The sequence below is a fragment of the Pan troglodytes genome, chromosome 9 (genome assembly GCF_028858775.2).
Source record: "Pan troglodytes isolate AG18354 chromosome 9, NHGRI_mPanTro3-v2.0_pri, whole genome shotgun sequence".
Lineage (NCBI taxonomy): Eukaryota > Metazoa > Chordata > Mammalia > Primates > Hominidae > Pan > Pan troglodytes.
Genome location: NC_072407.2, coordinates 75,014,997 through 75,040,658, shown reverse-complemented (window position 1 = coordinate 75,040,658; position 25,662 = coordinate 75,014,997). Strand labels below are relative to the sequence as shown.

Sequence of the window (25,662 nt, the reverse complement as noted above, 5' to 3'; positions counted from 1 at the left end):
TTAGACAATTCTTTCAAGGAGTTTTTCTATAAAAGAGAGCAGACATTAGGGTGGCAGCTGGTGAGAAATGGAGGTTTGATGGAGATTTTTCAAATGGAGATATTATAGCATGTTTGCTCATAAGAATACTCCAGTAGAGATGGAAAAACTGACATTGTAGATTTTTGAATTGATATTCTTGAGTGAGAGGTTGTGTAACATAGTGTAAATGTGAGGAGTTGGCCTTCAGAGCACAGGTAGTTCGTGCAAGTAATAGGAGGATTGGCATAATGTATGGGTGCAGAGACAAGGAGTTTGGCAGATGTGGTGGGAACACGTGGACATTGCCTTCTGATAGTGCCACTGTTGGCTGAAAGTGTGGTCGTATTAGAGGTTTGAGAAGAGAGAAGTTGGGAAATAATTGTGTAGAAGGGTGGGTGAAGAATGGATTAAGGAAATGTAGTACCCTTGCTGGGTAGCACTAAGGGGTTACTAGCATTTATTTGACATCAATTTAAAATGCTACCAGGCAACGTAATTATCTTTTTCTCCAGCCATATTCTGCCATATACTTTGATATGATGTAAACAGTTTTAGATTTAACCAAGGTAGGAGCTTGTAGGTTATAAAGGTGGAAAGAGAAAGAGGCAAGGGTAATAAGGGCATACATAAGGGAGTGATTATAAGGATAGACCATGAAACCTAAGCTGGGTAATGAACTGAAAAGGGAGATTATGAGAGGGGCAAGAGACAATGGAAAGGGGGTAGGACCAAATGGATTGTGCGTTCTTATAGGATTGAGTAACTGTTAGAGTCAGAATTCTAAAGGGTTTGAGTAGAATCAGGAGGTGTTAGTCAGAAATCAGAAGATTGAACTTGGGATGGGAGCAAAGCAGTAGTTATTAGTAATGGCAGAATCTAGGTTATGACCATGGAGGTGCTATTTCCTGGTGAGTAGCCTTAGAAAAATTTCACAACCTTTCTGAGCCTCAATTTTCTCCTCTGTAAAATGGGAATAATACCTATCTTACAGAATTACGATGAGGATTAAATGATATGATAAATGTAAAATACATAACGTAGTACTTATCATGTGATATGTAGAATGGCAAAGTACCGTATATGCTTGATACCTTTTTTTTTTTTTTTTTTTGGAGATGGAGTCTTACTCTGTTGCCCAGGCCGGAGTGCAGTGGCACTATCTCGGCTCACTGCAACCTCCGCCTTCCAGTTCAAGCGAGTCTCCTTCCTCAGTCTCCTGAGTAGCTGGTGGGGTTACAGGTGCCAGCCACAACGCCTGGCTAATTTTTGTATTTTCAGTAGAGACGGGATTTCACCGTGTTGGCCAGGCTGGTCACGAACTCCTGACCTCAGGCAGTCTGCCCACCTTGGCCTCCCAGAGTGCTGGGATTACAGGCTTGAGCCACCACGCTGGCTGATACTTTTCTTATCCTTCACAATTGCTTCATATGAAACCTGGTGAAATAAAATTTTTTTAAAAATCACTCTATGACCTATGATTATTTTTCCTTAATTGGAATGAAAAACACCACTACCATTGGGAGTACCACTATTATGTTAACAAGAAGTGCTTCTATTTGTTACAATTCTGCTGCTGTTACTACGTATTCATTTAAAAGAATCTGTGTATCATGAATTTTCATATCATTTGCATTTAATTTTTAAAATAGCCCTGTGAGGTAAGTGGTGCAGGTATTTTTGTTATTTCTCCATTTGCCAGTTGAGGAAATGAAAGTATAGTGAAGTGTGCTACTTATGATTATTTTGTTAAAACTAGAACTTGAACTTAGGTCTTCTGACTGGTGACTGAATTCTGTGCTTTTCATGGTATATCAGTGTTCAGGATGTGTTTCCCTGCTATAAATCTGCTAAACTCTAAAGGTCTCTTTTTAAACTATCTTTTTAATGAAAGGATTTGTCTTTTTATTGTACAGTCTTCATAGTTAATACATTCATCCATTCATTTATTTACTCCTTCAACACATATTATTGTAACCATTCTTTATTTGCTAGGTCCTTGCAAGAGCAAGACATACACCCCTGCCTTCATGGAGCTTTCACTATAGTGAGAGGGACAGATGTTAATAAACAATTACATTAAAATATTTATAATTAAAAGAAAAGTGCTGGAACCAAGAACAACTAACAAAGAATAACTTGATTGAGTTTGGGGGTTGGCTTGGTGGTGACGGTGAAAGACTTCCCAAAGGAAGTTACATTTAAACTGAGACTGGAAGGGCAAACAGCTATTAACTAGGAGAAGGGATAAAGAGAAGAGGGTGTTACACTGAGAGAAGAACATGGATGAAGGGTATCTCCCTTCCTCTCTTTCTTCCTATCACAATTCATAATGGTTCTTTTTCATTTTTTTATTATTTTAAAATGTATTTTAAGTATAAATTAGTAGTTACAAATCATAGTACTGAATTTTTCTCTCAGTACATTCTTCAAGAAAATCAATTGTTGGGACTGCTTAGGAGGGAGAACCTGTGGTGAGTTTACATTGCAAGTTCCATTGGTTGTCATGCAGTGAGGCCATCGAGGGCGTTCATTTTGCTGCTCTTAACTTCATCAGTGCTTTTATGCTGACAGTTTTTGCTGGTGCAACACATTGAATCTTTCCAAAGGAATAGTGATACACCTCTGCCTAAATAATGACTATTTCCATCTAAACTGATTCATCTGGTATATTACATGAACTAATTTGTAAGACTCCATGGTTGAAAACCATAGTTTATCAAGTTTTTTCCTTTACTTCTAACTAAGATAGGGACCCAGGCAATTTTTCTTCTTCTTGCTTCTACACTGTCATCTGTTGACCACAGTGAGCATTCTGTATAGCATTTAGTCCCACATGTTGCTGTGGTTGAAAATCGATATGGATTTCCCACAAAAGGGAAATCTCAGGAGATGAATATTATAATCTATCAGAATTTCACTTTAAGGACTCATTTTAAAAAATAAAGCACTGCCATTGTTATAAATTATCGATTGTGTTTATAAATAGTGTAGGAGCATGCTAGAATTGACTAAGGCATTTAGCAAGTAGGAAAGAAGGTTGAAGAGGAAGTTGGCTAGAAAAAGCAAAGGATTAATAATTCTTTGACTTGACTGAGATTGCTGAGCACATTTATCAAGCAAAGGTGATGGCACTTGCTTGGAATGAATCCAAAGCACAGTGTGATGCTAAGCATTGTTGTAACAGGGAGACAGATGTAGAGCAACACTATTATAGATTTCTTTTGTCAGAGAAAATAGACTTTGCAAGCACATCAACAGTTGTTCATGATATATTTTTCCAGCCGTGTCAGTTTATATAAGAGTAAAATGATGTCGTTGAAAGACAATGTACTATATATACAGGTACCCAATCTTCGTCTTGTATCTCAGTAGTGCCACCTTCTTCTTATATGACCTAAAGTGATACTCTAAAATCTCTCTGGGCCTCAGTTACCTTATTACTAAAATTAGGAAAATAACTTAATGAAGTAATAAAACTTGATATTCATAATTATGGCCCTGTGACAGCAAAAGACTTGGAGAGTCTGAAATATTCACTAATTTTTATAGTGTTAGCTTTGTAATTCTTGTAGCACTTTACTCCATTATTAAGAATAACTAATGAATCAGAACTCCCTATTGCTGAGCTATAAGAAGAATAGAGTATATGCCATTGCTTGTTATGTGTGCTGACATATTGCCTATAAGCCATTATAAATACATTAAAGAAGACGTTCATTTATTCTGTCAGTGCTGCCCTGTGAGCAAAAGGTTAGCCAACTTTTTCTTCCTGTTCCCTGCCTAATGCTTTTCTATCCCTCTTTGAATTTAGGAGCATGTATCCCGTTTGGAAATCTTTTCTCGAGGGAACAATGCAGGTAGCCCAGTCTCGGATGAATATATGTGAAAACTATAAAAACTTCATTTCTGAGCCTGCAAGGACAGTGAGAAGCTTAAAAGAACAGCAACTAAAAAGGGTATTGTTTTTATTTCTGTTCTTATATGCATTTTAATATCTCAGTGCTACATTTATAATCTGCAAGATTATGCTAAATTTTATTTAAAACTATATGGTCCCATATGTTTCTGGTTGACATTTTACTAGGATTTTCTGATTTCAAAATGTTCTCATTAAGTACTATGTTTTATTAACTGCTAAAAATGAATGTAATTCAAATCCATGGACGTTCAAAAAGCTCAGTAAATACTTTTTAGAAATACCGCTTTTCGGCATAATTCAAGTACATAGATCTACTTAGTTGCACAATATCGGTATAGTTTGATGTGTATTAGAATAGTTACAAGGTTATTAATCCCACTAGTTCTTGAAAAAAGTTTACATTAATTTGTCTTACTTTCAACTTGACCCATTTTGTATAATAATTTTAAGGAAATTGACACATTTTGACTCAACATAAAAAACTTACTTTAAAAAACCTGATGGACTCTAAACTTTAATTATATGGGTTACACATGAGTAAATGTTTTCAAATGGACATATTTTATTACACAGAAATAAAAAATTCATAGGAAAATGGCGTTGCTTAATGTGACTTTTTAGAAAAGTTGGCTGTTGAAAATAGGTGATTGAATTGTGTTCTTTTGGAAATAGAGTTACAAAAATTGAGATTATCATTATACCTAATAAGTAATTAAAATTTTCTTGTGGAAGTATTAATACTTTAGAAAATATTAAAGTAAAATAAAGAAAATATTAAAGTAATTATTTCGGGAAATAATATTTTAGAAGCCATCCAGTGTTTTGATTCTAATTGTCATTTGGATTTTCAGAACATTTTTACAAACACCTTTCCCACCAAAAACCCCCCAATTTTCCGTTTGCCAAAGATGATTCTAGTAGCATGAAATCAATATGTTAGATGTATATGTGTCTTTATGTAAAATGTTAATTTCTTTAGAGCACTCACCTAATATTAGTCAGTTAAACATATTTGTATAAGAATGCCTGTGTTTTATCTTTGCCAAAAAATATCTCTTTCAAAACAAACATAGTGAGTAACCTATGTGATCACTTGCCAGTGATTTTGAGTTGGAAGAAAGTGTGTGTGTGTGTGTGTGTGTGTCTGATTGTGCAGAAAGAGGGTGTAAGGTAGGGGCAGAGAATTAATACTAGTATAACTTCCCAACCAGGAGGAAATACTGCATTTCAAATTTCCAGTGCATTCATCAGATCTAATTGAATTACTGCCACCTTACTCAATATCAGAATATTTAGAGAGTTTAACTACCTCTGGTGCTTTTCTCTTCCCTTGATGAAGTAATCTCAGACCTGAATTTAACTGACATTCCTGGGCAAAGAATGTTTGATAAGGCCGGGTGTGGTGGCTCACGCCTGTAATCCCAGCACTTTGGATGGCCAAGCCGGGTGGATCACCTGAGGTCAGGAATTCAAGACCAGCCTGATCAATATGGTGAAACCCCATCTCTACTAAAAATACAAAAATTAGCCAGGTGTGGTGGTGTGCACCTGTAGTTCCAGCTACTCGGGAGGCTGAGACAGGAGAATTGCTTGAACCCGGGAGGTGGAGATTGCAGTGAGCTGAGATCGTGCCACTGCCCTCCAGCCTGGGTGACAGAGTGAGACTCTATCTCAAAAAAAAAAAAAAAAAAAAAAAAAAAAAAAGAATCTTTGGTAAGATTCAACAAATGCTCATGTCTGTGAATTAACTTGTTTTATATTATTGCTGATGATCTATGTTACATCTAAGCAATTGTCAAATATTCAGTACATATTGGGTATACTTGTCAGGACTCTGAGATAGCAAATGAAAGAAACCTCCTTCAAACTGCTTTAAGCCAAGAAGGGAATGTATCTGCTTGTATAACTGAAAATTGAAGGACTTCAAGCATGGGTGGATCTAGGGGTTCAAATGATGGTATTAGAATTCAGACTTTCTTTCCATCCATTAGCTCTGCTTTTCTGAATGGCTTCACTCACAACTCTCTCCACATGGTGACCCCCAATGTGCCAGATTTATAAATCTTAAAGGTAGCAATCCCAGATTTTTCATTTTCCCAAATGACCAGAGTTGTTTTGCATAGCAGCTGCATCATTTGGCATTCCCACCAACAGTGCACAAGGGCTCCAATTTCTCTACAGCCTTGCCAACATCTGTTATCCTTTTAAAAAATAATAGCCTCCTAACAGGTGTGAGGTAATTAATATTTTATTGTGACTTTGATCTGTATTTCACTGATGGTTGGTGATATTAAGCAATCTAATATTTTTTATTATCAATTTTTTCCTCCACTATTAGCTTCTTACTTTTTAAATCCTATATTCTTTTAGTAATTACCTTAGAGATTATAATATGCCTCCCTAACTTATTACATTACCTTGAATCATTAATCTTACTATTCCCCAATCCTTGTTCCAAATTAACTTTTTTTTTTGAGACAGAGTCTCGCTCTGTCACCCAGGCTGGAGTGCAGTGGCATGATCTCGCTCACAGCAACCTCTGCCTCTTGGGCCCAGGCGATCCTCCCACCCCAGTCTCCTGAGTGGCTGGGATTACAGGCGTGTGCCACCACACCTGGCTAATTTTATTGTATTTTTAGTAGAGACAGGGTTTCACCATGTTGGCCAGGCTGGTCCTGAACTCCTGACCTCAAGTGATCTGCCTGCCTCAGCCTCCAAAAGTGCGGGGATTACAGGCATGAGCCACCTCGCCTGGTCCAAATTAACTTACTACAATCTACCTTGAATTAGTATTTTACTACCTCATGAACAATATAAAAATCTTCTAGCAAGATAATTCCATTTAACTCTCATTTATGACTTTTTGGCTGTTAGACCTTTTGACTCTGTTCATGTCTTTTCTACTTTTTCAGCATTTTGTTTTCCACCCTTTTTTCTCTGTGTACTTCAATCTGAATATTTAACAAGTTTATTAATATACTGTTCTACTATTTTGAATCTGCTTTAAAAACTCATCTTTTGGGGATGGGAGTGGTAGTTCACACCTATAATTTCAGCACTTTGGGAGGCCAAGGTGGAAAGATCATTTCAGTCCAAGATCAGCCTGGCCAACATGGTGAAATCCCGTCTCTACAAAAAATGTGAAAATTAGCCACGTGTGGTGGTTCATGCCTGCAGTCCCAGCTACTTGGGAGGTTGAGGCAGGAGGATCACTTGAGCCCAGGAGGTAGAGATTGCAGGAAGTCGAGATCGTGCCACTGCACTCCAGCCTGGATGACAGAGGGGGACCCTTTCTCAAAAACAAAACAAAAAAAACCTCATATTTTGGAATCTTAATGTACTTTTCAGTTCCAGGATTTTTATTTGACTTTTAAATACTACATTCCATATTTCTGGTACAGTTCTCCATGTTTTTCCTTTATCCTCTTAAACATGTTACTACTGATCTCTATTATATAATTTCACTATCTGAATTACTGTAGGTCTCTTTTAACTGCCTGCGGTTTTTCTTGATTTTTGGTTATTTGGGTCTTCTGTTTGATTATGACTCACAATATTGGACATTGTGGATAAAAACTGTAGAGGCTCTGGGAAGATGTTATTTCCAAAGAGGGTTAAGCTTTCTTCTGGCAGGTGGATAGAATGCCATTAGATCACCTTGATTCTGTTAGGATCTCTGGTTTTAGGCTTTTTAGGGCTATTCTGTTTCACTTACTCCTAGAGTTTTAACTGAAAATATAGGGTGCTTACCAAGACCCTTCTAATTTGACAAGACTTGAACTCTAACCTTTGTCTTCTCAACATCATGTAGCTGCTCTGATGCTCTGATCTCTGCTCACTCTTTGGCCTCTCGGCTATAGTTCTCTACTGGATTTCTTGGCATTTTACCCAACACCTGCTTTTTAGAAGTCATCTGTTAACCCAAGGGGAAATTGCATACAGATTTTTGGACTTGCTTTTCTGCAGTACCCCTCTTTCTAGACCCTTACCTCTCAAGTTCCTGTTCTTTTGGCATCCCTAAACTCCAACCTCTGTCTCCCCAGTCTCGTAAAAATGCCACTTTCTGTTTCTGTCCTATTTCTTTATACCATGATTCAACAAATGCCCTAAGGAAAAACATTAAGTTGAATTTAAGACTTACCTTGGTGTATTCCTCTTTTCCCGGGTGTCTTAGTCCTTTAAGTCCAGTGTGTGGTGGTGGTCTTTAATGCTGGCAGTTTTTTAAAAATGTATTTTGTTCAACTTTTACACTTTCCAGTCTAGAGAAAGGTAGTCTGATCCAAGTTGTTCTGTCATGATCAGAACCAATCTGACTTAAAATTTTTCCTCTACAACATTTTAAAGTTCATGTTCTTTTAAAGATTTTCTCTAATTTGACTATTTTCTTTTATAATGCTTGGAAGATAAACACAATTGTATTACAATTATGCAGAGCCCCAGTTTATAATGAGGATTATGAGAATTATTACATTTTTCAAAATTATTTTCTGTATGCTGACATTTGCTTAAAAATTAGAATGAGAGCTACAGTAACTTAAGGCTTTTTGCCATTCTTATGTTTACTTAACCATACTTTTGTCCGTATCTTTCTTATTTATACTAGAGTTTACTTACCTTCCTTGAAATATTGTGGTTCACATTTGTATAACACTTTAGAGTTTGCAAACTGCTGCCATATCCATTATAGTCACATTTGATTTTTACACAACCCTGATAGTATTTAAGTATTATTATTTTACAAATGATAAAACTAAAGCTAAAAATGTTAAAGAGACTTAGGTAGTAAATAACAGAGTGGGAACTTGAATATACTACTACTTCCTAATTCCAAATCCTGTACAATGCTTTTAAAACAAAGCTTAATATTGAAACAGGTTTATAGAAAAATACATGTAAATGCCTTCACCATAGTAGACTACTTAATTCTCTTACTCCTTTTATCTTGCTCCTTTTATCCTCATTCTCCCAATTTCCTAATTAATTGTTCATGTTTCTACATAACCTTTATGTTTATTATTTTTTATTATTTTGTGAATTTTCCATTCTGCTTTCTTTAATTATACAACTGGGTTTGGACATTACCCTTAAGTCTACAGTAAAAATTAACTTTTTAAATTTTTTTCTTAGGATAAATTTCTAGGGCATTATTACTGGGTTAGAGAACCTAATCATTTGCAGGACTTCGATGTGTTGGCCCAGGTTACTTTTATTTGTATTCTTATATTCAAGTTATTAGCAAGTTTATTATTGTGTCTCTGTCATACTCAGAGACTATACTTTTAACTTCTTCCTTTTTTTTTTTTTTTTTTTGAGACAGAATTTTTCTCTGCTCTGTCACCCCTGCTAGAGTGCAGTGGCATGAACACGGCTCACTGTGGCTTCAACCTCTTGGGCTCAAGTGATCCTTCCACCCCAGCCTCCCAAGTAGTTGGGACTACAGGTGCTTGCCACCACACCTGGCTGATTTTTGTACTTTTTTTTTAGAGATGAGGTTTCACCATGTTGCCCAGGGTGGTCTCGAACTCCAGGGCTCAAGATATCTGGCCGCCTCAGCCTCCCAAAGTGCTAAGATTACAGGTGTGAGCCACCGCACCTGGCCCAGTTTTTGGTTCTTAATATCAAAATTGTAGCCATGGAGCCTGCTTTTAGCTCTTCACACCTGCAAACACAGCATTATTAGAATGTTTAGCACTTCTTTATGGGAGTGTCAGGTTGTCATCTTGTCATTTATTAAACAAAAACTTTGTATTTGATAAGTACTATTACAACTTAGGGGGAAAACAGCTTTTTGTTCTGCAAGATAAAAGCTTACTTTTAGTTTATATGTAACAAAATACTATTCGGCGATAAAAAGGAATGAAGTACTGACACCTGCTACAACTTGAATGAACCCTAAAAATGTTTTGATAAGTGAAAGAAGTGAGAAACATAAGGCCACATATTATTTGATTCCATTTGTACTAAATATCCCAAAAAGGAACTCCATAGAGACAAAAGTAGATTAATTGTTGTTGGAAGTGGGGAGAAATGGGGAGTGACAGCTAATGGATACAGAGTTTCTTTTTGGGGTAGGAAAATGTTTTGGAATTCAAGCAGAGTAATGGTTGAACAACCTTGTCACCACTGAATTGTATACTTTAAAAAGGTGAATTTTGTTGTATGTGAATTATATGTCAATTTTTTAAAAGCTTTTAAGATAAACTACATCTGTAAGATACAGTTTGCACTATATCTTTTTTTTGTTTTGTTTTTTGAGATGGAGTCTCGCTCTGTCGCCCAGGCTGGAGTGCAGTGGCATGATCTCGGCTCACTGCAAGCTCTACCTCCTGGGTTCAAGCCATTCTCCTGCCTCAGCCTCCCGAGTAGCTGGGACTACAGGCGCCCACCACCACACCCAGCTAATTTTTTTGTATTTTTAGTAGAGATGGGGTTTCACCGTGAGTTTACACTATATCTTAAAACATGGTCATCACAGAACTAGGGTACACACTTTAATGGGTTCCATAGTAAATGGTATCATCACATCCTTGCCGTGTGACTCGGAGTAAATTATTTAACATCTGAGTCTATTTTCTCATCTTAATGGGATCACTGCTACTACTACTACTGCTGCTGCCACTACTACTACTACTACCTTTTTCATAGAGTCGTTTCAAGGACTAAATGTAATAATACCTGTAAAGTGCGAAACATAGCACCTGTGCAGTGCCCACAAGGGGTCTTTTTAGAAGTAATAAGCATTCAGACTCCCTTGGCTCTCATAGGCCACACCTGACAAGAGGTTTACTGAGAAGGACAGAGTACAGGAAACACAATTTGCCAGTAGGGAAGCATCTAGCATTAATGGAAATAATTCTCCCACTATTGTATGTCTCGGTCCACATAGCTGACCAGTTATTCTGTTTGGTCCTCCAAGTGACAGGTCTAGGACAAGGGAGTGAGACACATTTGCAGAGCCAGCTTTAGCCCCTAAAGGAGACTAAAATTTTTTACAACAACTCTATAGACAGAGCTTCCAGTGTCCCTGTAAGGGACATGTCCGGATACACCGTACTCACAGAAGCCCAAAGCCTGGATTTTCTATCCGATATTTATTTATTTATTTATTTTTATTATACTTTAAGTTTTAGGGTATATGTGCACAATGTGCAGGTTAGTTACATATGTATACATGTGCCATGTTGGTGTGCTGCACCCAGTAACTCGTCATTTAACATTAGGTATATCTCCAAATGCTATCCCTCCCCCCTCCCCTCACCCCACAACAGGCCCCGGTGTGTGATGTTCCCCTTCCTGTGTCCATGTGTTCTCATAGTTCAGTTCCCACCTATGAGTGAGAACATGCGGTGTTTGGTTTTTTGTCCTTGCGATAGTCTGCTGAGAATGATGGTTTCCAGCTTCATCCATGTCCCTACAAAGGACATGAACTCATCATTTTTATGGCTGCATAGTATTCCATGGTGTATATGTGCCACATTTTCTTAATCCAGTCTATCATTGTTGGACATTTGGGTTGGTTCCAAGTCTTTGCTATTTTGAATAGTGCCACAATAAACATATGTGTGCATGTGTCCCTATAGCAGCATGATTTATAATCCTTTGGGTATATACCCAGTAATGGGATTGCTGGGTCAAATGGTATTTCTAGTTCTAGATCCCTGAGGAATCGCCATACTGACTTCCACAATGGTTGAACTAGTTTACATTCCCACCAACAGTGTAAAAGTGTTCCTATTTCTCCACATCCTCTCCAGCACCTGTTGTTTCCTGACTTTTTAATGATCACCATTCTAACTGGTGTGAGATGGTATCTCATTGTGGTTTTGATTTGCATTTCTCTGATGGCCAGTGATGATGAGCATTTTTTCATGTGTCTGTTGGCTGCATAAATGTCTTCTTTTGAGAAGTGTCTGTTCATATCCTTTGCCCACTTTTTGATGGGGTTGTTTGTTTTTTTCTTGTAAATTTGTTTGAGTTCATTGTAGATTCTGGTTATTAGCCCTTTGTCAGATGAGTAGATTGCAAAAATGTTCTCCCATTCTGTAGGTTGCCTGTTCACTCTGATGGTAGTTTCTTTTGCTGTGCAGAAGCTCTTTAGTTTAATTAGATCCTATTTGTCAATTTTGGCTTTTGTTGCCATTGCTTTTGGTGTTTTAGACATGAAGTCCTTGCCTATGCCTATGTCCTGAATGGTATTGCCTAGCTTTTCTTCTAGGGTTTTTATGGTTTTAGGTCTAACATTTAAGTCTTTAATCCATCTTGAATTAATTTTTGTATAAGGTGTAAGGAAGGGATCCAATTTCAGCTTTCTACATATGGCTAGCCAGTATTCCCAGCACCATTTATTAAATAGGGAATTGTTTCCCCATTTCTTGTTTTTGTCAGGTTTGTCAAAGATCAGATAGTTGTAGATATGTGGCATTATTTCTGAGGGCTCTGTTCTGTTCCATTGGTCTATATCTCTGTTTTGGTACCAGTACCATGCTGTTTTGGTTACCGTAGCCTTGTAGTATAGTTTGAAGTCAGGTAGTGTGATACCTGCAGCTTTGTTCTTTTGGCTTAGGATTGACTTGGCAATGCGGGCTCTTTTTTGGTTCCATATGAACTTTAGTCTTTTCCAATTCTGTGAAGAAAGTCATTGGTAGCTTGATGGGGATGGCATTGAATCTATAAATTACCTTGGGCAGTATGGCCATTTTCACGATATTGATTCTTTCTACCCATTAGCATGGAATGTTCTTCCATTTGTTTGTATCCTCTTTTATTTCCTTGAGCAGTGGTTTGTAGTTCTCCTTGAAGAGGTCCTTCACATCCCTTGTAAGTTGGATTCCTAGGTATTTTATTCTCTTTGAAGCAATTGTGAATGGGAGTTCACTCATGATTTGGCTCTCTGTTTGTCTGTTATTGGTGTATAAGAATGCTTGTGATTTTTTGCACATTGATTTTGTATCCTGAGACTTTGCTGAAGTTGCCTATCAGCTTAAGGAGATTTTGGGCTGAGACGATGGGGTTTTCTAAATAAACAATCGTGTCATCTACAAACAGGGACAATTTGACTTCCTCTTTTCCTAATTGAATACCCTTTATTTCCTTCTCCTGCCTGATTGCCCTGGCCAGAACTTCCAACACTATGTTGAATAGGAGTGGTGAGAGAGGGCATCCCTGTCTTGTGCCAGTTTTCAAAGGGAATGCTTCCAGTTTTTGCCCATTCAGTATGATATTGGCTGTGAGTTTGTCATAGATAGTTCTTATTATTTTGAGATACGTCCCATCAATACCTAATTTATTGAGAGTTTTTAGCATGAAGCATTGTTGAATTTTGTCAAAGGCCTTTTCTGCATCTATTGAGATAATCATATGGTTTTTGTCGTTGGTTCTGTTAATATGCTGGATTATGTTTATTGATTTGCGTATGTTGAACCAGCCTTGCATCCCAGGGATGAAGCCCACTTGATCATGGTGGATAAGCTTTTGGTGTGCTGCTGGATTTGGTTTGCCAGTGTTTTATTGAGGATTTTCGCATTGATGTTCATCAGGGATATTGGCCTTAAATTTTCTTTTTTTGTTGTGTCTGTGTCAGGCTTTGGTATCAGGATGATGCTGGCCTCATGAAAGGAGTTAGGGAGGATTCCCTCTTTTTCTATTGATTGGAATAGTTTCAGAAGGAATGGTACCAGCTCCTCCTTGTACCCCTGGTAGAATTCGGCTGTGAATCCATCTGGTCCTGGACTGTTTTTGGTTGGTAAGCTATTAATTGTTGCCTCAATTTCAGGGCCTGTTATTGGTCTATTCAGAGATTCAACTTCTTCCTGGTTTAGTCTTGGGAGGGTGTATGTGTCGAGGAATTTATCAGTTTCTTCTAGATTTTCTAGTTTATTTGCGTGGAGGTGTTTATAGTATTCTCTGATGGTAGTTTGTATTTCTGTGGGATCGGTGGTGATATCCCCTTTATCATTTTTTATTGCGTCTGTTTGATTCTTCTCTCTTTTCTTCTTTATTAGTCTTGCTAGTAGTCTATCAATTTTGTTGATCTTTTCAAAAAAACCAGCTCCTGGATTCATTGATTTTTTTTGAAGGGTTTTTTTGTGTCTCTATTTCCTTCAGTTCTGTTCTGGTCTTAGTTATTTCTTGCCTTCTGCTAGCTTTTGAATGTGTTTGCTCTTGCTTCTCTAGTTCTTTCCCTTGTCATGTTAGGTTGTCAATTTTAGATCTTGCCTGCTTTCTCTTGTGGGCATTTAGTGCTATAAATTTCCCTGTACACACTGCTTTGAATGTGTCCCAGAGATTCTGGTATGTTGTGTCTTTGTTCTCATTGGTTTCAAAGAAAACATCTTTATTTCTGCCTTCATTTCATTATGTACCCAGTAGTCATTCAGGAGCAGGTTGTTCAGTTTGCATGTAGTTGAGTGGTTTTGAGTGAGTTTCTTAATCCTGAGTTCTAGTTTGATTGCACTGTGGTCTGAGAGACAGTTTTGTTGTAATTTCTGTTCTTTTGCATTTGCTGAGGAGTGCTTTACTTCCAACTATGTGGTCAGTTTTGGAATAAGTGCAGTGTGGTGCTGAGAAGAATGTATATTCTGTTGATTTGGGGTGGAGGGTTCCTATCAGATATTTATAGTTAATTTTTAGTTTATCCCAAATTGATGCAGTTTGCCTACCAGGGTTTGTAAGCAATGTTGCCTAATAACACAGCTGACATTGTGTCTTCTCATCAGGTTTCTATTGAAACACAGATCTAGAAAGTTAAGCAAAGGCCCAGTTTCGTGCAGAGGGGAAAAGTTTTGTTTTATTTTGTGTTTTTTTAACCTTTTCCTTCACAGCCTAACACTTATTAAGTGCTTAATAAATATGAGTGGTTATTTTGCTTTTATCTGTCCATGCAGAATCTTCTAGATGTCTCATCCCCTGTAGTCCTTTCTTAACACCTAACAGCTTCTGGGAAAGTCTAGCCTGTATGTCATATGGTTAAGTTTATTCTTGTTTTATCCTCATTCTTCTGATGTCCTTGCCCTCCTCCACACTATTCACCCTTGCACAGTAGTCCTTCACCAGTGTCTCCTCCTGCTTTGCTGAGCTTTTGCCAGTCTCCACCAGTGCTATTTCAGGCTTAGAAGTTTTTAGATGTAACTGCTCTAAGCTGGCCTCAGGCTGGTGAAACTTCTAATTGGTTTGTTTCAAAGTGGGGTCAATCTCCTTTGGATACTCAGAAAGGTCCTGAGGCAGTGTTGCTTTGGCCCCGGTGTGTTATAAGAGTTAATTGATTAAACATTGTTTTAGTTGTTATGTCCATCCCTTCTCCTCGAATGTATATGTGTATCCACGGAGTTGGGCAGGGGATGGTTTTGAGTAATAATTGTTATGTGGTACCCAGGTTTCGTGCTTCTCTTGTTCACCTTGGACTTACCAAGTCAGACTACTCAGATTTCACTCCCTCTTGTCTAAGGGGTGAATTCTTCAGTACCCTTTGCACTGTCGGTTACCCAAACGTAAAGAGAGACTTTGTTAAGATTATGGGGAAATACAGAATTGCCTTATTCTTTTGCTTTTATTATCATGATATCTCCAACAGTGAGAACATTTTTCATAGTTGCTCTTCCATGTCTTACCTTAATGTCAGTCATCAGCAGCACTCGGGTTATTTCTCAATGTATGGTTGTTAGGCAAACTGTGACACTGTTTGATGTGTAGTACTTGAGATGGAAATACCAGGATTTTAATTCACAGGATTTTAATCTGCAATTTGAAGGACACTGAAAGTACTGACTTTTCCCCTGGATTTCCATCCTGAAGGCATAGTGTATAGTCCTTAGGATGAAGTCATTTTCTGTAAGCCTGAAAACTAAAATCATAATGATTGTACTTTTGTATTTTACAGTGTGTGGACCAGTTGACAAAGATCCAAACTGAATTACAAGAGACAGTGAAAGATTTAGCTAAAGGCAAAAAGAAATACTTTGAGACTGAACAGATGGCTCATGCAGTACGAGAGAAAGCTGACATCGAGGCAAAGTATGTGTTTTAACATTTCTGAGAAAATTATTATGCAAATAAATGTTATTGTTGCTAATAGTTTGTTCTCTATTAGTGAGCATGGACCCATTCTCAGGTAGTGGTGGTTTCATTTGACCTACATGTGTTATATACTTTAGGTCACATTTTTTTTAATTGGCTGATTTTTATCTGAATTAATATAGCAAAATGGGAATATTAGATTAGTCAGTTTTTCACATTAAATTGAATTTTGAAAAAGAAGGTAAATGAACATTGTATTTACAGACTTGAAAGCTTATCAAAAGCCTGAAGTCACTGCTATGGTGTCTGAATATCAGGGTTTAAGAGCCTCATTTTTCTCGTGCTGGATTCTCAATCAGTTGTAGTTGGAAATTCCTGTGATCCTCAGGATGCCACTGAAGGTCCATGAACACATCAAGTGAACAAAAGCACTGACCTCCATGTAGAAACCCTGCCCCAGGCACTGTTTTTTTCTTTTACACAAAAATCTAGTGTATATATACATAATTTTTCATGTATGCTTTAGCAATTGTATGAATTCAATATATGTGAATTATAAGACCTTTTTTTAAGAATAAGTAGGAAAAGAAGGAACTGGCAACTGGTAATAGAAGGTGATATAAAGCAAGCAATATAATAGAGATTTTTGCAATGACAATTTGAGGAAAGATAAAAAGTTGATGAGAAAAAGCATGTTGTATAACTGGACTCTGAAGACATCTGTGAGAAGGAGAGCTGAGACTCAGGGTCAGTGCGCTGACTGATGCAAAATCTAGGAGTCTGAACTCCTAATCATAAGATCAGAAAGGCTTTGAACACCTGTACAAACAGACCAGCAAGGAGGGGGCTATCTTTCTAATACAGTTTTTATTCACAAGAAATGTAAGCAACCTTATAAGCAACTTGTGAAAATTCAGGGGCTCCGCGGTTTATCAAGGGCTGGTAAGTGAGTATTCATGAAGGACTTGATGTTACAGGAAAACACATTTAATATTTCTCTAATTTGTTTTATTGTATTTATTGTTTTATTGTTTGAACATACAAATATTTCCTGTACTTTTATAGAGTCAGTGAACCCATCTTCTCAATAAGACCTGAAGTTTTTAGATTAGATGTCCATTGGGAATATACTGTCATAGTCATTTTTAGAAACTTGTTTTCTTAAACTTTCAGAGATCCTAGAACAGAGAATTGACAGATTTGTAAAGCATGTATAAACAACTAATTTAGCCACAGCCCACAGGATGAACATGAGCACAGTGGAGGGGCGTTTCTGAGAAGTGGGGATTTGATAGGGTCTGATTCACAGAGCTGATCACAAGGAATTGCCTTCTAACATGACCCAAATTCAGAGGGGATACAGCAAGCTAGACATATTAATATTAACTTTTCAACTATAGAGTAAGGAATGCCACTTTATCTTCATTTATTCGCTGTTTGTTGAATACTTTATATTGGATATGGTGAGTACAGAGATGAGTAAGGTAAGCTTTGTGCCCTCAAGGAATTTAAGGCCTAGAATTAGAAACTCAAAGAAATTAAGTGCCTAAAGTCACTTAATATTAACTAATAACTTACTTGCAGTAGTAATGTGAAAACACTTTTAGGAAAGCCTAGAAAATATAGAGGTTAATTTTGCCTAATGATAAACGAAAGCTTTATAGAAGAAGTGATGTTTGGATAGAATCTTGAGGAATGAGTATAAATTTTCTAAGTAGAGATAAGGAGGAAGATCAGGAAGGGGAAGTTAAACTGTACTACCTATAGTTTTTATAGATGATTTGATAGATGGTGTGGAGATGCACACATTAGGAGAGACCATAGAAGGAAGAGGGATACAATTTGAAGGAGATGATGAATTTGATTTTGGATATGTTTATTCTGAAGAGCCTGGGAAACACTGGGGTGAATATGTTTGGAAGGTAGTCAAATATCTGGCACTTAAATGAGAATTTGGGCCTCAAGATCTCGCTTTGAGGGTCAGTTGCCTATCAGATGGTAGTTACATAGTATATAGAATAGATGAGAAGTTGAGTTTGGAACCCCAAGGAACATTAATTTTGAAGAGTAGGTGGTAAAGAGTAGCACACGGTATAGTTCATTATTTGTGTAGTGTTTGGGTGTAAAAATCCTGCCTTATTTTTTCTAGATTGAAATGTTTGAGAACAGGTACTGTTTTATTCTATCTATCACTAATACCTACCTTAATACTACACAAGAAGTATATTAGGATTAGGAAATAAAGCAGAAGCCAGAAATTTAAAACCTTATATTGGAAGATCTACATGCAACTCAGCCTATTTGGGTAATGACTGTAAAAAAAGGAGAACTGGGAATATCCCCAAACACAGTCTTATTCTGAAAAGGCTTTCTTAGAGATTTGAGTTTGTGGCCTTTACTTTTCTAGATAAAATAAACAGGAATATGATTAATAAAAGTAAAATAATTGGGGCCGGGCACGGTGGCTCACGCCTGTAATCCCGGCACTTTGGGAGGCCGAGGCGGGTGGATTACAAGGTCAGGAGATTGAGACCATCCTGGCTAACATGGTGAAACCCCGTCTCTACTAAAAATACAAAAAATTAGCTGGGCGTGGTGGCAGGCGCCTGTAGTCCCAGCTACTCGGGAGGCTGAGGCAGGAGAATGGCATGAACCCAGGAGGCGGAGGTTGCAGTGAGCAGAGATCACGCCACTGCACTCCGACCTGGGCAACAGAGCGAGACTCCGTCTCTAAATAAATAAATAAAATAAAATAATTATGAAATATGACTATGACAAAGTAAAAAATAACAGGAATCTTTTAAACCCAATTTTTTTAACAATGGGGAAGTAGTTGGGCTGCATATGTGTTCATCCCTGAATGTTTTCTCTTGTTAGAAAAATAAGAGGCTGCTTTTCCTATCCTCTTCACACTGGCTTTGCAAAGACTAACTGCTCCATCATCCAGTCCCAAACTGGCCAGCAACTTTACTTCATGAGGCACAGCTGCCAGCACATGTATTGAATTCTCTCATGGAAATCACCCTGACACTGAAGTCAGGACAAACATTGCAGCTTTAAAAAAAAAATCACTGGTCCTGGGAGTGTTGCTTGTTCCCTAGCATTTGTCTGTTGACTTTCTCCATATGGTTATCTGCAGCTGTTTGGGTAAAATCAACATGTTTGTACTACCTATTGTTAGATTATGGTTACTCTCCCAAACTGAAAAAGGATCAAGGGAAATAAGAACCCAAGAGTGGGAGAAGATTACATCATACAGGGCAGAGAGTCCCAGGACTTTCTCAGTAAGTTCAGAATACCCCCTTAGAGCAGAGGAGGCACACAGGCAGGTACCCAAACAAGAAGTACTTTTAATGGTGGAAATAATAGAAGTAAGGACTTCATAGAGCCTATTGATTGCATTATTGCATTCCTGGTCTTGTTAGAGTCTTTCACACACAGCCCTGAAAGTTTGCTGACACTTGCCTCCATAGGTTGATTGTCCCTGGGTCTCTCTAACCTTTGCAGGAACTAAAGTGTATGAAGTTGTATGGTACTGAGAATAGTCTATAGTTTGATGGCTCTTGTTTATTAGGAGACACCAATATATTTTGATTTTTTTTTGGTCAAGTTTTTTTTTTTTTTTTTGGTCATTCTGGATATTTGTCTTATATTAATCCCAGTATTTCCTGTTTTACCATGATAATAAATTCTTCCTGTAGTAAAATAAAGGAAAATAATCATTACTCTTGGTTTTCCATTTTTTCATTCTTTTTTAGAGCAGTATCTTCAAAAAAGATTATTTTTAAATTTTAATAATATATTTAGTAATTTTATTGTGATATAATTAGATGATTTTATTAAACATACTTTTCTATTTTTATTATAGATCTAAACTTAGTCTTTTTCAATCAAGAATCAGTTTACAGAAGGCAAGTGTAAAGGTAAGTTTTCAATAAGTGTATTTCACAACTGAGAAACCTCTTAGCTTGTAAAACAGAGAATTGGATCTTTGAGGGTGGAGGTGGATTATTTCTACCTTAGAGAAGCATTTTAAAGTCACTGACTCAGGGAGAAACTTTCCCTCCCAGTTCATGGGGGTTTTGCACCCAGCTGTCAACACCTTGGACACACTTGCTTCTCAAGACTGCATTAGGGATAAGTTTCTGGACCTTACCTGCTTAGGTAGCCTGTTGTCTTTAGCTCTTAGTCCAAGAGACTTAATCCGGGGGCTTTGGAAAGCTCTACAAAATCTATTTCGTTTAGATTTAGACCCCTGAGTGATATTCTGGGCCAGATGTGAGTGAGTTTTTCCTTTGGAAACTTCACACTGTGGAATGCCTGATTAAGTAAGCTTAGAGACCTGGCTGTGGCTGCCAGGCTTCAAACTAGCATGCAGTTCATCTGGCACATTAGGAGTGCTGATTTTTAAAAAACTGTTTTCTAACTCCACTAGATTTTACCCATACCTTTGAAGATAAGGTACTTATTTCAGAACCTTTATTTAGTCATTTGAATAAAATGGGCAAAATATTTTTAAGTTATCTACAAAGCTTTAGAAGTATGTTAAGCAAATATTTGAAAATGCTCCTGCCCTGTATAACAGTTCTAGTCACTGTCATTCCTCAGTAGTGATGAATAATTTTTATATACGTATAAATGTTTTCCTCACGTGGTTACCTTTATTCTTGTTGGGGAGCCATTAATTGCAAACTAAGAGTAGGATTCCTATGTGTTTTGCAGTACAATATCAGTTTGCACTGATTATTTTATTTTGCTATGTTTTAGTTAAAAGCCCGGCGATCTGAGTGTAATTCCAAAGCTACCCACGCAAGGAATGATTATCTTCTTACCCTAGCGGCAGCAAATGCACATCAGGATCGCTACTATCAAACAGATTTAGTTAACATTATGAAGGTAATACAGCTTTCATATCTATGGTAATTTTACTTCATTGAAAACAAAAACAACTTAAGTTGGGTGTTGGGTTTATGGGATTGAATCTATAAAAGAGTAGCCAGGCTATGTTGCATCTCATTGGAATATACTTGTTATTGTTTGGATAGCATCCGTTTCAGATAATTTGGAATTAATTTTTAGTTAAGAAAATGTTTACAGACAAGTCACAGTAAAGGATTATATTATTCCCTAGGTGTGGCAAACATTTGTTATCTAGTGGTTATTGATGTAGAAGATACAAGAGTGATGTAAGAAATAAAATAATAACTCAAACTGGGAAACTACTTCTGAGCTATTTTATGAGACTCATGTCATGGTTTCAATAAATTATTGAAGCTAGGCAAAATCTTCAGGTATCTTCTGAATCATCGGAGAAAGACATTTTAGCATAATTTTTGTTAGATTGTATCTGTATTTTTTGAAAAATTTTTATAAGAAAAGTTTTATGCAAAAGAATATTTCTATTAAAAATATATTTTTATAGTGTATCTCTTAGCCTGAATTTTTTATTAACTAGAATTTTGGCCACAACTATGTCTAATGATAATTATGAAGCTTTTTTTAATTTTAATTTTTTAGAGACAAGGTCTCGCTCTGTTGTCCAGGCTAGAGTGCAGTGATGATCACGGCTCACTGCAGCCTTGAACTCCTAGGCTCAAGCAATCCTCCCGCCTCATCCTCCCGAGTAGCTGGGATCCAGGTGCATGCTACCATGCCTGGCACCTTTCTTTTATTTTTAGAAACAAGAGTCTTGCTATGTTGACCAGGCTGGCCTCAAACTCCTGCCTTCAAGTGATCCTCCCTCTTAAGCTTCCCAAAATGCTGGGATTACAGGTGTGAGCCATTGTGCTTGGCTATTTTTTATTTCTAAAAAAACTTAGATTTTTAAAAAATTTCATTACATTTATCCTGAATTTATAGGTAAAATTGCACATTGCTATTTGATGATTTTGAGCTGCGTACGGGACAAACAAAAGAATATGTTCAGTAGCTATATGAAGATGTCTGTCCTCTGGGTATTACTCTGAAATGCAGATAGATTAGATTACAGTTTGTGTACCCAAACTTGATCTAGCATTTCCCTGTTTATACCACCTATGATGTGTCTTTAACTTTCACTGAAGTAAAGAGAAGATAGTAGAGGAAAAGGAAACCTTTGTAATCTGTTGCCAGGTTTCTCCCTTGTTGCTGACAGGCAAGCTCTGCTTTGGATTGTATCTGTCATTCTTTCCTGTTTTCCCAAAACCCAAACATTTTATCATTTTGTTTTTTCTTATTTTCAACCCATCCCCCTCAAATGTATTGTTCTTAATGACTAACAAACACACACATTGCTGTAGTCGAATTGCTTAATTTACAAATCAGCAATTGTGAATGGGGATGCAGCCAGAGCAGGTGCTCTTTTTTCTGCAGTAGCTCTGGGAAAGAGGTCAACTCTGGCCAGAAACTGCAAGTTCTTTCCTTGAAAGTAGAGATGGGACAGTTCTCGGGACCTTCAGGCAAAAACAAGAGTGTTGAAGGGAGTCAAACTGGACTAAGAAGTATCCTATTGCAAAACGTTTTTTTCTTTCCTTTTTGTTCACTGCCTGAAATCCCCTTTTCCTAGCTTCTGTTGTGACTTCTGCTTATTAGAATACAGGTTAGAAACTATAGAGACAAGGAACTGTTTTGTCATCTCAGATGAAAACTCTGCATATATTTTCCATAAAGTATTAGACCTAGAGGTTTAGGTGTTTTAGTATATATATTTTTTGAGACAGGGTCTCGCTCTGTCATAACAGGCTAGAGTGCAGTGGCTTGAACATGGCTCATTGCAACCTGAACCTCCTGGTCTCAAGGGATCCTCTTGCCTCAGCCTCCCATGTAGCTAGGACCACAGGTGCCTGCCACCATACCCAGCTAATTTCTTAATTTTTATTTTCGCAGAGGCGTGGTCTCACTTTGTTGCCCAGGCTATTCTTCAACTCCTGGGCTTAAGAGATCCTCCCACCTCAGCCTCCCAAAATGCTGGGATTATAGGGGTGAGCTACTGGGCCTGGCTGGTTTTAGTATCGTATTAGGTATTACATAGTGCTTCAGACTTACAAGGACCAACAGTTTCAAAGAACACATTTACTAAAGATGATTTTTAGCACAGCTTGCACTTAAGGTTGTAATTCACTATATCCTATATATGTCTACTATTATATCAAAGCTGTATATTCTTCCCTATGAATATTTTTAAATGAACATTATATTAACTTAAGCAACAGCAAAAACAAAATCCTATTTTTTTTCTATTGGATCTACAGCTAAAAAAGATGGCCTTCAATAAACCAGGGAAGGTACATTCTTATTTGGGGGATCTGCTCTCTGCCTAAAGCAAAGAGGAAGTTAAAGGGCCTGGCCAGCTCACAGATTAATATATGTTCTCAAACTTACTTTGAAGTCTTTATGCATATATTTGATCAGCATTGGGTAGGTTATGCTTTGGAGTATTCATTTAATTAAACATTGTGGGGTACTAAACTGATTAAAAATAGAGGCAGGGGTTGGTCCCTCCTGCCCCTTAAAAATGAGAAAACATACTTTCAGTTTTCATGTACTGTACATTAACTCATTTTCTTCCTCATGCTAATTCTATAGTCTGCAGTACAGGAAAACTCCTATCAATCATGCTGTTAGCTACTTAGTAAATTTCCACCATTGAATTGTCAGTGGCCCTTAGATGCCTTTCTTGAAAATATCTGTTTTTCTGAATTAATGTTAAGGAAATATCTATTTTTCTGAATTAATGTTAAGGTGATAATGCCCTATATGGGTAGCTTAAAAGCAGGGTATTTGATTTGTTGGTTTAATCATACACATTTAAGAGCCTCTTACAGCATGCTAACTACTGAGTTAGGCTTTGGGAAGAGACAGATGAGTAAGACATACTACTTATCCTCAAAGAGCTCAATATGGTAGAAGAGAGTGAGATGTATATATATACATACACATATATATACACACACATATATACATATATATACACATACATATATATACATATATATATACACACACACATACACATACATATATACATGATTGCAAATTAGAGTGATGGAAATCACTTACTGCTGGAGGACTGTGGTTAGTAATAATAATAGCTATCTTTTTTATTGCTTAATATTGCCTTGGCATTATCCTAACCATTTAATACATGTTATCCTTTCTCATTTTCTTTGTTATCCTTGTTAAAGTTCATAGCTCATTATTTAAATAATACTCTAACTTATATTCTTATCTTTGCCCTTCTTCAAATGAAATGGAATTGTAACTCTGATGAGCCCCCGTAACTGGATAATCTGTATCTAAGCAGCCAAGTACTGCTGAAGAAAAGTTTCGACGGAGCAGATTCATGATCATAAATTAATAGAGGAACCAGTGCAGCAGTTTCAACACTGCTTAGATGGCCTACTGTCTTTTCCCTAGTTAATTTTTCCTACTATTTTTAACAGTTATTTCAACTTTTCTCCCCTCTTCAAACCCCAAACTTACCCCTTCTCTTTTATGCTTAGCAAGTGGGTTTTCTTCCTAATTTACAGAGACGATAGAAACCGTTGGAAGACAGCTTCAATATTGTCCACTTCATCTGTGTTGAAGACTCTTCCAGAGTCTTGGTAGCAGTTGTTCCTGTCTAAAGGTGATCTTTTCACCTCAGCTTTGGATTATATCTCATCCCCTCCTGCCTTCTTAGGGAACAAAACAATTATTTTATGTTCTTTTCGTATTTCCTGGACATTCTGTTCTTACATTAGCAGTTATCTTGGTGATAACAACCCTCATTATGACTGTCTTTTGAGTTACATTCTTCTAATCTGGACTAGTTGCCCTCTGTGTCAGATGCAAGTATTTATCCTGAGATCTTCCTATATGTCTTTGTTGTGTTAGATCTCCAGTTTTCTTTATGATATGTCTTATTTTTTTCTTGATTTATACTGTCCTTTGGTAGAGCACATCCTCCAGTACCTTCTTGCGAAAGTGGGCATGGGAAGTAAGTTTTTTGAGATACTGTGTTTATGAAAATGGCATATTCTTTGCTTGTACTTGGATATAGAATTAAAGGTTGAAAACTCTTTCATTGAAACATTGGAGTCCATACCTCATTGTTTTCTTCTTTACTGTGTAAGTATTGAGAATCCAAAGCCATCTTAGTTCTTGATTATTTGTATCTGATCTAATTGTTTGCTTTTTCTTTTTTTAGAAGTTTATGGAATATTCTCAGTGTACCCTTTGATTTCTTGGATTAATTCTTCCCTTTTGTTTTCTCTTTCTGGAACTTCCCATTATTAAGATATGATATCTCCTAGCTTGCTTCTTTAAATTTCATTTCTTTCTTATTTTCCATCTTTGTCATTATGTTGTACTTTTTGGGAGACTTCTTCAACTTTACAGTTTCTTTTATTGGACTTTTAATTTTTTCATAGTAGTTTTAATGTATGAGAGTTCTGTTTTCTCCACATCCTTACCAGCATTTTTTATTGCCTGTTGTATTAGTTCGTTTTCACACTGCTTTAAAGAACTACCTGTGGCCGGGCATGGTGACTTACACCCATAATCCCAGCACCTTGGGAGGCCGAGGTGGGCAGATCACCTGAGGTCAGGAGTTTGAGACCAGCCTGCCAACATGGTGAAAATCCATCTCTACTAAAAATACAAAAAATTAGCTGGGTGTGGAGGCATGCACTTGTAGTCCCAGCTACTCAGGGGGGCTGAGGCACAAGAATCGCTTGAACCTGAGAGGTGGA

At 37.2% G+C, this 25,662-nt stretch overlaps 1 protein-coding gene across 29 annotated transcripts in view; it reads left to right on the top strand.

Annotated features, from left to right (window-relative positions):
- FCHSD2 (FCH and double SH3 domains 2) overlaps positions 1–25,662 on the top strand; it is a 302,934-nt gene that overhangs the window by 135,667 nt on the left and 141,605 nt on the right. For all 29 annotated transcript variants that reach the window (XM_016921547.3, XM_016921553.3, XM_063783178.1 and 26 more), the window contains 4 exons: positions 3,833–3,977; positions 15,816–15,949; positions 19,821–19,875; positions 20,720–20,848. In XM_016921547.3, the coding sequence (XP_016777036.1) occupies positions 3,833–3,977; positions 15,816–15,949; positions 19,821–19,875; positions 20,720–20,848 (463 nt within the window). The remainder of the gene's footprint in view (positions 1–3,832; positions 3,978–15,815; positions 15,950–19,820; positions 19,876–20,719; positions 20,849–25,662) is intronic.